At 37.2% G+C, this 14,978-nt stretch overlaps 2 protein-coding genes across 7 annotated transcripts in view; one reads left to right on the forward strand and one right to left on the reverse strand.

Annotated features, from left to right (window-relative positions):
• Positions 1–157: 157 nt before the first annotated feature.
• On the reverse strand, positions 158–8,692 carry LOC146318156 (acyl-CoA-binding domain-containing protein 5A-like). Of its 3 annotated transcripts, none has more exons than XM_084731719.1 (13): positions 8,562–8,692; positions 7,558–7,682; positions 7,097–7,220; positions 6,310–6,382; positions 5,307–5,457; positions 4,516–4,743; positions 3,187–3,402; positions 2,486–2,565; positions 1,927–2,113; positions 1,578–1,786; positions 1,339–1,389; positions 1,080–1,195; positions 158–976 (listed from the first exon to the last, which is right to left on the reverse strand). In XM_084731719.1, the coding sequence occupies exons 2-13, from the start codon at positions 7,637–7,639 to the stop codon at positions 964–966; spliced, it is 1,530 nt and encodes a 509-aa protein (XP_084587845.1). In that variant the 5' UTR covers positions 7,640–7,682; positions 8,562–8,692; the 3' UTR covers positions 158–963. The 3 variants fall into 3 exon arrangements, with proteins under 3 accessions (XP_084587845.1, XP_084587847.1, XP_084587846.1); XM_084731721.1 differs by lacking the exon at positions 8,562–8,692 and adding an exon at positions 7,944–8,066; XM_084731720.1 differs by lacking the exons at positions 4,516–4,743; positions 8,562–8,692 and adding an exon at positions 7,944–8,042.
• Positions 8,693–8,787: 95 nt separating this feature from the next.
• LOC146318157 (abl interactor 1-like) overlaps positions 8,788–14,978 on the forward strand; it is a 38,132-nt gene continuing 31,941 nt past the window's right edge. For all 4 annotated transcript variants that reach the window (XM_084731722.1, XM_084731724.1, XM_084731723.1 and 1 more), the window contains exon 1: positions 8,788–8,929. In XM_084731722.1, the coding sequence (XP_084587848.1) occupies positions 8,813–8,929 (117 nt within the window). In that variant the 5' untranslated portion in view covers positions 8,788–8,812. The remainder of the gene's footprint in view (positions 8,930–14,978) is intronic.

The following is a 14,978-nucleotide window of genomic DNA, read 5'->3' on the forward strand; positions in this document are numbered from 1 at the left end:
TGCACTTTGTTACCAACTTGATATTGTATTGGACAGACACTGTGTATATAGTAAAATATATAGCAAACAGTCAACATCCCACTTTCCTAAGCAGTCACAGCTGTCCAGTCATTCATCTCTACTTTGAGCATTAAAATCAAAGATTCAATACAATGTGTATTTGCTCCAAGAATGAGTTTATTGCATGTCAAAATATGCTCCATAGATGTATGTTTTACAACAGTATATTTGAAAACATTTCTATTCATCAGTTTTTAAATTTTCACGGCACAGCTGACAAGACACAAGAATAAATATATGGATTGTCCTTAATTTTTTTTTCTTTTTGCAAAAGTGCAATCTTTGACATATTGAAGCCATACAATAATGACACATAAATAACCATATTTGTCATCATGTCTATTTGGTCTACAAAGAACAGCCCCTAAAATACTTCTATGTTTCTTACAATAAATATAAAAGGCTGATGTTCATTGATTTCAGAAAAAAAAGATGTTTAACAAAAAAATGTAAAGAATTCTAAATAAACAGCGAAATATACAATAAATAAAATAATGAAATGAAAATGGGGAAAGTCATCGCTTATGATCCACAGCTACTACAGTTAAAAGTTGTGTATATTGAGTTCTTGGTGATCTGTGCTACATTTCATAAATAAGATTGCTAGCAAATGCTAAGCTAACTGTAACAAACAAAATGTGCCAGCATTTATGATGTATACATCTTCCCTCTCATAAACACCTAAATAGTACCCATGAAGTCAAAATGCTACACTATATTGCAGAATCTCCCTTTAAACACCCTTCTGACCATTCATTTATCTAAGGTAGTCTTTCATTGCTGCTGGGACTTCATTACACTCAGGCTGTGGCGGTGGCTTTAAAACGCCACAAAGCAACAGAAGTGCGACAGTTTCATCCCATGTTCATGTTCTTTGATTGATAGTGACAGTTTTCAGACAATTCAAGGAATTTTCCTGTGAGGGGAAAAGGTGGAACAGAGTTTTAGTCGTCTGCAGTAGGACTTCAAAACAAAAAAAGAGGAATTTGTGACATTTTTTTGCTCAGTATATTTCTCACCTTCTCTTCCGTTGTAAGTAAACCTGGACTAGCCAATGGGCAATCAGAGGCCAGAGTGCAGTCAACACCACTGTGAGTGGACAAAAGTCAAAAGGCCACCAGGACGGTCTCAGGAACTAGAAAAACAGAAACTTGCATTTAAGTGACATTTTCCTGATTGGATGCTTCTTAGTCATATAATTGCATAACAAAAAAACCCAAACCTGTTTCAATTTAAAATAAAAATCAAACAAACATGAGAAAATATTTTTATGAGGACCTTTTGTGCTAAGGGTAGGGAGTCCTCCTGCCTTGGGGAAGATGATCTTGACTGAAAGCATTAACAGAAAGAATGTATAGAAATGTATCAATAAACATGTCAAATTTTAATGGAGACTTGCAAGGTTACATTTCAGTAAACAAGTAAAGGGCAAAAAATCAGCAGCTTGTGTGATGTAAAAAAGAAATGACAACGTCTTGATCACTGAAGGTTATATAATGGTGCTAACAGTCTTTCACCTGTGACAGTGTAAGCGCCTCCAGAGTGTGCAGCCTGTGCAACACAGTGTCCATGTCGTGCTGCAGCCTCAGCAGAGCTGTGGCTATTTGCTCATTGATGTTTCCCCTGGCAGCACTGATGGCACGGCCGCTCTGTGACACACAACAGCAGGGAGCTTCTACACCGGCACACCGCTGAGAGCTGCAGGTCGCCCTTGGAGACTGAGAACCTGAAACGGGCGCCAGAATGTGACAGCTTACACTTTGTGGCAAACTGTGTTTAGATTATCTGCCTTTAAATGCTTTGGAGGATAAAGTTCACATGTTAGGAGGAAGGTAACTCAGGGACAGTTGACTACTACAGTCTCACCTCTCCCTCTTCTTGACAATGAGCTGTTGTGCTGGCTTGTACTAATCCCTTCTTTAAGGTAGGAATCTCCCATGAGTGCTTGATCCTCTCCTCCATTCAGGGTAGTGTTGCTCTCAAACCAAAGATCCTTTTGCCTCACTGAGGCAGCTCCTGATCCAGGTGACCGAACTTTTGATGTAGGCTGCCCCTTGGAAGTTCAAAGAAGAGAGACAAATTAACCATAATTCAGCCAGAGCACTTTCTATTTGTGTTAATTTGTTACTCTTTATAACTCTTTTTACCAAGACATGGCCAGTTTTGTATAGCACATTTCAACAACAACGCAATTTGCATTCTTGACATAAAAAGCCTCAATACAATAAGCAACACAAAAAGATATTTAAAGAGATTTGAAAGGTGTTCACATTATTAAAGGAATAGTTCCAATCTCATATCTGTCCATTAAATATAAAGTTAACTGAACAGACATGAGGGTCAACATTGTCATCGAGCTGTATTTTTTAAAACGTCTCAACTAATCCCTTCATGTGGTGTGTACTTTGAAGGAGGGACGCCACACCTCTTCCATGGCCAGATGCTCCATTGAGTCACAGAATTCCTCATTATCTGAGTCTGTAGATCGATGGTTCTTCTCAGGAACTGAAGAGTGAAAAACACAGCACAACAGCATCAATAAACATGGTTAAAATAGTAAATAATATCATTTTTTAATTTAATTTATTTAATTGTTAGCCTTTGTGTTACATTTATACATACAGTATATATACTAGAATTTGATATCAATATTTTTTTGTCACACAAAAAATTAAATGTATTTGAAAAGGGTTGCTCTAAATCACAAACCCCTGACTCTGCGGTTCCCCTCAGCTACACAGAGTGTTTTAGCATCTTTCAGCTCATTGTTTCGGTTTTCTTACGCACAATTTTTTCTGCTATCTTAACATAAACAGCTCACTACATTCCCAGCACCAAATAGCAGAAGGAAAAACAAAGTTAGTGGCTAGCTAACATAGTGAAGCATACAACTATGAATGAGCCAAATATTTCCCTTGGGAGTTGGTGGAGACCAAAACAGAGCTAAAAGGAGAGTGAATGCTTTTATTTTTGCTGCTGCAACAATAAAATTTTCCTGCAGAGCTAATTTATGTTGCTTGATCTGGAAGAGCATAGTCATTTTCAGAAATAATTTTGACGTATGCCTTTTTGTGTATACTGTTAAACAATAATTTATACACTTTTTGCATTAAAGTGTGATCTTACCATTCAGGTGTCCATTAAAGTGCATATAGGGGTTATACTGCACACTGGGCTCTACTGAACAGGCCAGTTCCTCCTCCTCCATTTCACTATTGAGGGAGCTGTGTGTCCCGTTGGTGAAGGAGGACATGCTGGGCTCCACGCTGCTGCTGGACCCTCTGGTGTCAGACCTCCACCTCGTGTCCTCCGCCATCAGCAGCCTCGGGTCAGGACTCCAGCCTGAGACAATACAAAGGAGACAGAATGAACGAGCATGACAAAAACGTGCAGTTCACTTTTTTCATGTGGCCTTTGTCTGGCCGTATCTCACTCTGGATGTACTTAGTGCAAATTGCTTTTTCTTTATCTCCTTGAAATACTGTTCTCATTTATATGAGTATATTCAGAGGGGAAACATGTCTCATTCAACTGCTTAAAATGGAAACGATGTATGTCTTGCAGCCATAAAATGAACTCAAAGGTGTCACATTATGATGAACATTTTATACCTAAAGAAAAAATGAATGTGTGTTAGTCACTTGTCTCATGCTCTGTGAGTTTATGACCAACTAAAGACCACTGCACAAATACATGAAGGAGCTCTCTTTCATCTTTAAACTAAGGATAGAGAGGCAAGAATTAAGGACAATTAAAAGACACGCACACACATGCACACACACAAGATGCATAGAATGAGAATGTGTACATACTGTAAATAATTAATCTGAACAAAGCATTCTTTGGAACGCATTTTAGGTTAAAAACAGGTCAAGAATATAGAGATTTGTTTTTTCAAAAGGTCTACCTTGGGCACGTACACCTGGGCATTGTAGTTTTTAACAGTTACTCAGGCAAGAGTCAATTGTATATTTGTCAGGGATTGTGTGAATGTGAGTATTTAGCAGCAATAACAATTGACCCTTCTTAAAGCCCGCCCCTTTTTGTTCTGTGGTCCAATAACTAGCTGATGTTAGCAAAGCACAAACTAACTAGCTAGCTAATCATGATCTGATGTAGATTAGCTAGCACGTTAGCTTGTGTTTTGTTAACAAAAGAATCAATTTGACTTTGGGCTCTGGGAAATTATGACCTATTAATCATAAATGAAAACCAGCAGATGAATGGATAATGAAAATGATCATTAGTTACAACCCAAGAGGTGTTGATGTGTTTTTAGACGGTTCAATGAATCTCTGTGGCACAGAGGGACAAGATATATCAGGAACTGATTTGGTCTTTTAATGAGGTTTGTTGAAGTAAAATAAATCATGTACATTATGGCGTAGTGTGTAACCTACAACACAGCAAACTTCACAGCACAAAACAGCTCACAACTACAACTATAGATGGTACCTTTTTCCTCCTCCTCTTCCATCTCCTCGTCTTCATCGTCTGCATTGTCTTCTTCAACCTCATTCTCCTCCTCCTCACTTTTCCAATCAATACTTCCCTCTTTTCTCTCCATTTCACTACTGTCCTTGCTTCCCTCTGCCTCCTCGCTACTGACACTTATGCCATGAACACTGCTGTCTTTGTTTTTCTCCTCGAGGTTTTGTATATCATCCCACAGATCCCCATAGCCTGAACAGTGAGGGAAACACTCTTGATTAACCCTTTATCAAAGTACATGTTGCACAGCGTGAAGCTATATAAAGCAAAGACATATACATAGTCGCAGTTCACAGCTTCTACACACTACATCTATACCACAAAACCAACAACCAGCACACTAACTACAGCACACACACGACAGGTTACACAAGACACATCAAACAATCTAATTTCTTGCAGTATAAGCCAAGGATAATGTACACTAGTCATATTGTAATCCAAAGGAAACAGCAAGGAAAGCAACTTAATTGGGTCACGATAAACTTATACACTGTGGAACCAGTCCATCAACTCTACAACTACTATGACAGAGACTTGCCTTCCAATGTTGGTCTCTGAAATGGTTTGACCAGCTCATCTAGTGATAAAAACACATGTAAGACAGGCTCAGTATTTGGAACAATGTCCTATGTGTGACAAAGAGTTATTAGCAGTACTACATCCCACTTGAGCAGCAGTGGGATGTATTTTTTCTCTTTATGCGTGTCTTCCAGCGTTGAGTTTTTAATGGCACTGCTGATTCTGTACAGTACCTGTATGTTGTGCAAAAGGCCTGGTGAAGGGTCTCCTGTCCACCTCATTTTCTTCAGCTTCTTCTCCTTCTCCATCAACCTCAGTGTAGAAGCTGCCAAGCTTCTGCACCAGGTCGGACACTTCATCTGAGATTGGGATGGTCTCCAAAATCTATACAATACACACAAATAATAAAATCTATGGCCAGATGGATCAGGAGAATATGCACCATTTATAATTGTCTGAATACAAACATTTCTGTAGAAACAGGTGTTGTGAGGCTGTCAACAAGTCACCAGATAAGAAAGTTAAAAGACTTTTTTCACAGCAGCAATATTACTGAAATGAAATGTAGGCTACACACAGGTGTCACCAACGGGGTTGGAAGGGTTACTTAAAAATATATATATACCGATACAATTACTAATTACCTGTTAAAATATATAGTCAGTAACATAATTCAAGTATCACATTATTAAATTAGCTAAAGTTAGCATCTGGTCTGTGTAGCTAAAGTTGCCAGTTGGTCTGTGCACCTACCAGTTTGTCTCTCTTTGTCTACACAGACCAAGGAAATATGTTTTTGTTTTGGACACAACCCCTCTGGTGTTGTAATGCTTCTTAAAAACTGTAGTTTCTGAACTCTCTTTACTACCACTGGATGCTGTTGTTACTGATGTTGGTCAGTTTTGTTTCTCCTCTCAGAGGAACCATGATATTGATGTTTTATATCAATTGTCTCTGTTCCAAATGTAATTTCTTAACCCATTGTCACTGAAGGAAATTTTGTGCTGACCAAACAAAATGTCTTTCCACTCAGACATCATTAGGCTATTAGACAATCTGCATTAGAAACAAATCTACAAATATGTGATGTTTTATAAATATACATACATTTACTGCATGTAGGCACAAACATTTTTCTTATCATTCCAAAACATTAATGTAAATATCTGTGTATTCCAAGTTTATTATTCTGTATGCTGCTTCTATTCAGCTTTAGTTTTCCTTGAAAGGACTTACCAGCTGGATGTCCTCAATATAATTCTTCATGGCTTCCTCTTTTGTCATATTTCCCAAAGAGCTCCATGCATCCCTGGCAACACACAGTCTTAGTTCAGCACTTGAGCACTGAGAGGAAAGTGAACACTGAACAACTGCAGAGTTACAGTGGCATTAAGTGGTGTAGAAATCTCACCAAACTTAATCTATTCTGTATTACTGCAGGATTATCCACAGGATTTACCTGCAGTATTGTTCAGTGATATTGCAAGTCGTGGATTTGGAAGAATGGTATTGCATGACTGTGCCTTTATAGGCCCTGAATGGACAGGGGGTAAGACTTTTATGGAAAGTGTATTCTATCAAGTTAATTTGAAACATACAAATGCACCACCTTTCTGTCTCCTGTGCTGCTATTAGCCATCACTCTGAATTTAATTGAGTAATACAACTATTTTATGTACAGTAAGACAACATATTACAAATATTTCCTTGAGTATATCTTTTAAACTAAAAAGATAAGAAGTGGGTGTGGTTTAAGTCACGTTAAATTGCATTATAATATTTCTACCTTAATTTTCATTGGCAGCACTCGTTCTGCCTACAAACCATGGAAATGATCCTCATACTCTTTATTTCTTACTAAATTAAGTTTTATGAGTTGTCTGAAGCCCACTACCACCTTCCCTTTAACTGCGAGGCTTTGAAAGATCAATGATTGATTAAGGTAGATGCAACATTTTTAACTATGTCGAGGCTATCATGGTTGTGTTTTCCCAAATATGGGATTTGGGTGCCTTGTACTTACCATTTAGCTTTGCCACGAGTGTCCCAGAAGCCTGTTGGTCTGGGGATGTTGCAGGGCCCCAGGGTGGCCTGCTTGTAGTAACTGTAGAACATCAGCATCATGTCATCGGATGGCTGGAAAGGACCTGAGAAATAAAGGGAAAAATAATACAAAGAGAGGAATATATATGCGCAGCACAGCTTAAAAAGCATGAAATGTAATGCAGAGATGCATGTGAGCTACAGGGATGTTATTACACTTGAGAAAAGACTGAATCAGTTTATCAGCTCTTATCCTGACAGCAGCTTTATCAATAGAGGGCTAGCCAAGAGTGACAGCTCTTAAATGCTCTGCATGTAGGTCAGTCACCTAGACTGTTTACACACCAGCAGGCACAGACTTCATACTATAATGCACATGGCTTAACTCCAGTCATTTTCAATCACAGACTGGGATGGAGCAGAATCAGAATAAGTTCCCACCTTCTTCGGGCAAACCCCGGATCACTTTAACTGCAGCAGCAAATTTCGCCTCCAGGCTGTGTTTGTCCTGCTCCTGCGCCATGCTGCTGACTCCCAACAAGGATGACAGCAATGAGTCCTCACATCTTCAACAAGAATATTAAACAGTTAGTGGAAAAATCGAGGCTGTTCAGAAAGTGTTCAACGAGGGAATACATTTTTTTTTCACCACTGCAGCTAATTGTCACCTGTCTCATCTGAGGATGCAGACTGTTTTCTCTGTATTCTAGGATATTTTTTTTGGCTAGAATTGATCTATTTTAATAAGCTCTTGTCGCTTTAGTGCCGACAGATTATATTCTTTAACAAAACTGGTCTGTTCTATGACTCATATTTTAAAAACTCACCGTAAATTCACATTCGCCGGTGCAATAATTATTTCATTAGCCCGGTGTCTGTGTGCAATATGCAGCAGAAAACCAATCTCGACTCCGGTCAAGGATGAGCCAAACAGTCAACGTTCGATGATTAGATATATGTGGGAAATGTAGTTTTTGCTGAATAAAACCGCGGTAGATAGTGGCTTACGACTCAACCTTTCCTCCTTCATATCCCACAAGCCCATCTCAGCGGGTATTTAAACCGCGGTGATGTATGGGAAATGTAGTGTGGTTAGTGAGCGTTCCTTCTTAAAGTATTTCTGTAGGTAACTAACTTTCTGTTGTTATCATTAACAGGACTTGTACCTTTGTGCCTTCTGCTTGCGATTTGTGTCTTTTTTTATGATATGATTTTTCAATCGAAGCATTTTTTGTGTATTTTTGTGTAGTAGGAGGAAAAAGGTTTGAAAAGGAGGAAGAAATATGATGCATAATATGTATGAGATTCCCACATGGATATACAAGATAAAGCTAATAATAATAATAATAATAATAATAATAATAATAATAATAATAATAGAAACCCTATTTTTTAGCATCTTATAAATGCTATTTTATTTTATTCTACTATTACAATCAACTTACATTTATATTACGGATTAACACGTCATCACGGTAAAACATCATTGGTCTAGTGCCCTTCTCCCTCGGCCTGTCAGCCAATCACCGGCCACCGCTTATTACGTAGCTGCCATTTGTCACGGGCTGTTGTGAATCGGAGGCCAGCGGCCCCACAATGCCAGGCGGGGGAGCCCCTCTCTCAGTAACACAGCACAGCATCACCGCCTCGCCTCACTGAAAAGGACAGAGAGGAGAGAAATGCAAAGGGATGTAAGATGGCAGAGCTACAAATGCTATTAGAGGAGGAAATCCCTGCCGGCAAAAGAGCTCTTGTGGAAAGCTACCAGAATCTGTCCCGAGTCGCGGAGTACTGTGAAAACAATTATGTTCAGGTAAGAGATGGCGTGAAACGGCCGTTAAATTCGGTTAATTTATCGGTTATCTCCGTCGTGTCTGCGGTGCTGTAGTAGAAGTAAGTGAAACCACAGGGACAGGAAATGCTGGTCGCAACGAAAGGGATCCTCAAACCGCGAGCTACCCGGAGTGGCCTTTTTTTTCCCCCGGCCGGTACAATGATTCAGCCGCGGCTCGCTGCCGTGTATTTCGTTATTTTCCGGCTTTGGCCGGTCGGCCCGGTTCACCGGAGCTGTGTTCACATTAAAAGGCTATTCTCGATGTGTTGAAAGCTGCTGGGGGCTTTTAGAGGGTGTGTCGTTGTTATGACCAAGTGGTTTGTCACTGACTGCATTCTCTGATAGGTACCTGTGACAGAATATAATCATGGCCCTCATCTTTCACACGTTTATACATTAGTGTTAATTATTATCCTGTTTAAACTTAGACTTAAACCAAACGGCACCATACGTTTGGGCCACATAATAGTATTATAAAGGGAAAAAATCTATAAAGAACAATGTTCCTCGTGCAAAATATAAAACCTGACATTACTAAGTGCTTAGGAATATTTTGTGAATGTTATTAAACCAGAAAAATAATCATGTTAGTGAAATGCAATTAAACGCTTAGTCACTATAAACTCAACTGTAGTATATTGAGTAAAGACACCCACAAGGACTGTTGTAATGATTTCATCAGATATTTACTGAGGATGCACAGTATGGATTTTTTTTCATCTGAAGCTTATTACCAATAATTACTTGATACTCATGTATGATACCAATAAGATGACCTATAATTTGACATTTTTGTGTTTTAGATTCATATAACCCATAGATTATGCACACCTGAGGGTAAACAAGGGTCACATGTAGTGAGCAAAGATGAATAATTTAATAGTTCATAGCGCTGACTGAACCAAACCTGACATCACTATTTCAACAAAAACAAACAGCTTTGACTCTTCAAATGTTTTTTAATTTTCTAGTTAAGTTAATCAAAAAGTTAACAAATATAGTTAAGTGATTAACATGATTAAATGATTGACATCATCCATCAAATCAGATATTTTTATAGCAGATTTTTTTCAGTTAATATACACTGATACTGATATAGACCAGTATAGCTGTGATAAGCCATTATTGACCAGCAATTTATCAGCACCAGTGTTTATTATGCATCCCCAAGTTAACTAAACAGGTGCCATACTTTTGGGCCACAAATGAAATATATGTATTTATATATATATATATATATATACATATATATATATATATATATACACACATATATGTAAAGCAATTTTACTCCAAAATGTAAAATGTCAAATGTAAAAACTATAAGTGCTTTGGAATACTTTATGGATGTTATGTTTAAACCATGATTTGCCATCAGATGCTTAGTCACTATAAAATCACTATGACTGTAGCATTTTAAGTAAAGACTGCCTACTCACTAAGACTGTTATAACGATGCCAATACCACTACTAGGGAGTAAAAACAATCAATATCGATATATCAACTAGTATTACAATAATCTATCAACGAAGATATATAATGGAGGCAGGTTTTTTATCACAATTTAACAATAAACTGCCATCAGGTCTCTGAAACGGCAAACTTTTACTAGTATTTCAACAACTATAAATAACTATTAATTACTACAAAGCATGAGTAGAATTCTAGAAGTATATATGAATAGAATTATATATGTGTGTGTGTGCATATGTGTATATATATGAATGAAAAGAAACACATAACGTGCTGCTTATGAAATTAAAAAGTAAAAAAACAAAATCTAAATCTAATAAAAAAGTTTTCATTGGCACAACATATATGCTGATACAGATAAAGACCGATGTGGTTGTGATAGGCCAATATCAGATCAATAATACTGGTCTTTCCTATTAGCCATTAGTATAGACATCTTTGAGGTTGCTTATTAGTGGATATCATTATGTAGGCCAGGTCCTTAAAGAGAAAAAACACAAGTCATGTAAGACTCTGGATGTTTAGTCATGATGCAGTACCATGAGTGTGCTAACACTGCTGCACAGAGCTTATCCATGGATCATTTGCTTGTAATCAAATGCATGGTGCAGGTTATTGATAGGTGTGGCTCTTAGATTTTGCATATACAGATTGAATGTTAAATCAGTGTCAGGAGTACGAATCAGTAGTCAGAAGCAGTGGTTCACAAACTGGGGAGCTTCAGGTTTTACTTAGCATTTCATTCATTCATTGATGGAAGTGATTGAATTTCTTTTCACCTACAAAATAATGTGAAGTGTGATTCAGTTCTGTGCATGTGTTAAACAGCAACATTTTCCTCCTTCAGATTTGATCCATGGCCCCATTTGTATAAAATATTAAAACAGTTTGTGGGATTTCTAGCCTGAAGAGTTACTCACAATAAACCTCATCAGCCTGTTAGTTTGCAACTGTGAGGGTGCACTCAGCAAATGTATGTGAGAGTGTGAGCTGATATCACTAGGTTGAATGGTCTGGTGTGAACAGCAGTGTGCCTTGACAGACCAGCACACACACCAGAACCCCCGCTGTGCTCCAGCATGGTAATTTTTTGACTGCGGTGCTGAGAAAGCCCACAGTTACGCCGTAATAACACGTCAGATCACTTTGCCCTGCTTGTCACCAGAAATGCAATGTAGGTTACACTGCTTGAATACATGCTTGGATACTGAAAAGCATACACAGCTCTGTGTTGGAATCTGCTCACACCAATGTCATTATGCAGAAAGATATCTGAGGATTTTGTTGGGAGATGTTTTATTGGTATTATTGTCATTAAATGATGAGTTTGGCAGACTGCATCATGTTAAGAGCACCAGATTGATAGTTTGACCCTTCTGTGTCGCTGCTAGGCCAATATTTATGGGATTTAATTCATACACTTGCGCATAAAACCTAGCAAGGATAGGAATTATGGCTCCTGCACCCCATCTGCAAATATTGTTAATATTTTTGCCCATTAATAATTCTTATCAGTCATCATCATCATATCACAACATAACACATCAAGTCACAGTTAGAGGAAATGAAAACCACACGTGAGTTGTTGACAACAGACATTCTCAAATCTGATTTTGATGTTTTATTGGTGCCCTTCACATATCAGCTGATTAAGATTTTGCTGTGCCATACTGCATAAAGTGAGGTTGGAAATGAGCAAAAACAGACAAAGCAGGTATGTACTTGTCTTGGACAATAACCAAAAAAGAAGTGTGGTGAAATTTGCTGCTAGATGGCTTTCAAACACAGCTTCTTAAAACAATATCCATTCTCATTGCCACATCATGTTTACATCATGTTAACTATTTCTACAACTCAACAAGTTATGAGACCATTAATTGTCATACTGTGTCATATTTTTGTATTTTTTAAATTAAATGATGTGACTAATGCCCAAAGATGCTCTCTTGGCACCGTATGATTCAATTCAGTTCCCATTTAGAGTGCTATAATGCAGTTATAAAATGATTATCTTGATGTATCAAAATGTTTGATTTTTATACACAATTTATGTTTTTCTCACTGTGTGATTACTTGCTACTTTTAAAATATAGTGTGTTTGTAATGATCTATAATTAGCTTAGTTAGACACAGTTTACTTTTCCTTTCAACTTCTCAGGAGCCAAATTGTTAAAGGCAATCATAAATTCAAGAATTGGGTTTTGAATTTCCGATTAATGACCTCTCTGAATAGATTCATAATTTTCCAAGGGAGAATCACAACACATCTAAGAATCGATTTTTCCCCACATCCCTAAGAAGGGGTGTAATGATACATCGATCTGGATCGATATATATTGATTCAGTGTTCAACAAGCCAGTATTATCTATACAAAGTGAAAATATCGATCTGTATGTCTGTGCCACAAATGTCTGAAAGAGTTCAATCATAAAATTGTGGAATCATAATCTAGTTACTTTTTGTGAGTTAACATTAATATAAGTGATTGTGTTAACATATAACATATAATATCATCTAATATCAGTCGCAGACTCCTGATTTGAATCGTATTGAAATCATATCATGGCAGACTTTGTGATATTGGCGAATATCATATCATTGTCCAGTGTATCGACATAATATTGTATTGTTGAAACTTGTGATTTACACCCTTATCCCTTAGCCCTATAGCTGGCATCATTCAAATAAGCTTTATCCCATTATCTTCATTGTTGTTGCATCCATTTATGTGTACGTGAATGAGGCTAAGACAATGATAAATACTTTCATGCACAGTGGACCAAGAGGTTTGAACTGCCATTAATTCATAGACTTTTGAGGGTAATGTGTCATAAAATATCTAATTGTGCACACAGAGAGCTCTTTTTTGCTTGACAGACAGTCTCCCATATTGTTTACAAATGCTTACATTCTTTTTTTTTAATGCATATGAGAAGTGGATGCATGCCGCTTTTCATCCTCTTCACTGCTGATTTTCAGAGACCAGTGATGTAGATTAGCTTTCTACTGCAACAACTAGAATATTGCCTGAAATATGGAGATGCATGTAAGCAGCATCTTCTGAATAATGATTTCTTCAGGGACATTAAAAACATTAGCTAGAATCCTGCATGCATATAAACACACTTGACAATCACAACAGGGAATTAAGAGTAAGGAGGCTGTGCAGGCCAAATAGCTTGTGCTCATATTTTGTACAGTAACACTGCATGTAGATGTGGTTTCTGTATTCTGATTGCGGTTCTTAATTTAGGTTAATTCTCACAGTGGCTAACCATTTTCTAAAAATCTCTTTAGTCACATACTGTTGTTAGAAAGGTGAAATAATAACATACTGATCTGTCTTGATGTGGCATAGATCTGCATAATCCTGTGAGGACAACATTTTATAAATGCAGTTTGTGTATTTACATTATCAACTGGAATAGCAAAGATTGCACAGAACACCATAGTGGCGGCAAAGCATGGCCTGATATGTAAATCTACTCTGTGATGCAGGAGAAAAATAGTTTTATTCTTAGATGAGATATTTGAAATGATCCATTTGAAAAACCTGTCATCTACAGAATGATTGGTGGCATGAAAGCAAAACTCAGCTTTGTTAGTACCTTTCTTAAGCTCTTTGAATACTAAAATAGCAACTCTTTGGGTGATATCAAAGCTGTTTTTGGGATACAGATGGGCCTTTGCAGCTTTTGGTTTGCAGACAGGCCTTAAAATATAGGTTCGTAAAATGCTCAGTGTTAGAAATGAACTCTACTTTCTTCATTTTGTTCCACTATGTGGTTTGATATGTAACCACAAAGTGTCAGTCAATACTCTGGTGTGGCACCTTTTTGAATGGAACATTTGTTACCTGCATCAGGTTTTTTATAGGGCTGAAACTAATGATTATTTTCATTGTCAATTCGATTTGATTATTTTGTCAATTCATTGAGTTGTTTGGCCTATAAAATGTCAGAAAAAGTTGAAAAATATTGATCAGTGTAAAGCCAAAGATGATGTCCTCAAGTATCTTGTTAATTGATAATTGATTATTAATGGATTATTGATTTAATTTCCAACTATTTTGATAATGGATTAACAGGTTTGAGCAATTTTTTAAAGAAAAAGTAAAAGATAGAAAAAACATTTTCTGATTTCAGCTTCTTAAATGTAAATATTTCCTGGTTTCTTTACTCCTTTGTGACAGTAAACCAAATATCTGTGGGGTCATGGGTGAAACAAGACATTTGAGGATGTCTTATTGGGCTTTGGGAAACACTGGTTGATATTTTTCATCATATTCTGGTTTTATAGGCCAAATATCTAATCAGTTAATCAAGAAAGGAATTGACTGATTGATCAACAATGAAAATAATTGTTTGTTGCAGCCCTATTCACAACTCAAAAATATTCAATTGAAGGAGAAATCTGTAAAATATTTCTTGTAATTTGCCATAAAATAAACGTATGCAAGGTTAAGGAAACATGTTAAACTGAAATACCCACTTCTCTGAGTAACACTACAGCTGTGCTATCCTCCTTTGAAATATCTATTCCAAGCCAGATGA

The sequence above is a fragment of the Lutjanus erythropterus genome, chromosome 12 (assembly GCF_056507025.1).
Source record: "Lutjanus erythropterus isolate fLutEry1 chromosome 12, fLutEry1.hap2, whole genome shotgun sequence".
NCBI classification, from domain to species: domain Eukaryota; kingdom Metazoa; phylum Chordata; class Actinopteri; order Lutjaniformes; family Lutjanidae; genus Lutjanus; species Lutjanus erythropterus.

Coding starts and splice junctions, on each gene's coding strand:
- LOC146318156 (XM_084731719.1), bottom strand. CDS start 7,639: ATGGCGCAGGAGCAGGACAAACACAGCCTGGAGGCGAAATTTGCTGCT. Junction 5,458..6,309: donor ATATTGAGGACATCCAGCTG/GTAAGTCCTTTC, acceptor TGTATTGTATAG/ATTTTGGAGACCATCCCAAT. Junction 1,787..1,926: donor ATTGTCAAGAAGAGGGAGAG/GTGAGACTGTAG, acceptor CGCCCGTTTCAG/GTTCTCAGTCTCCAAGGGCG.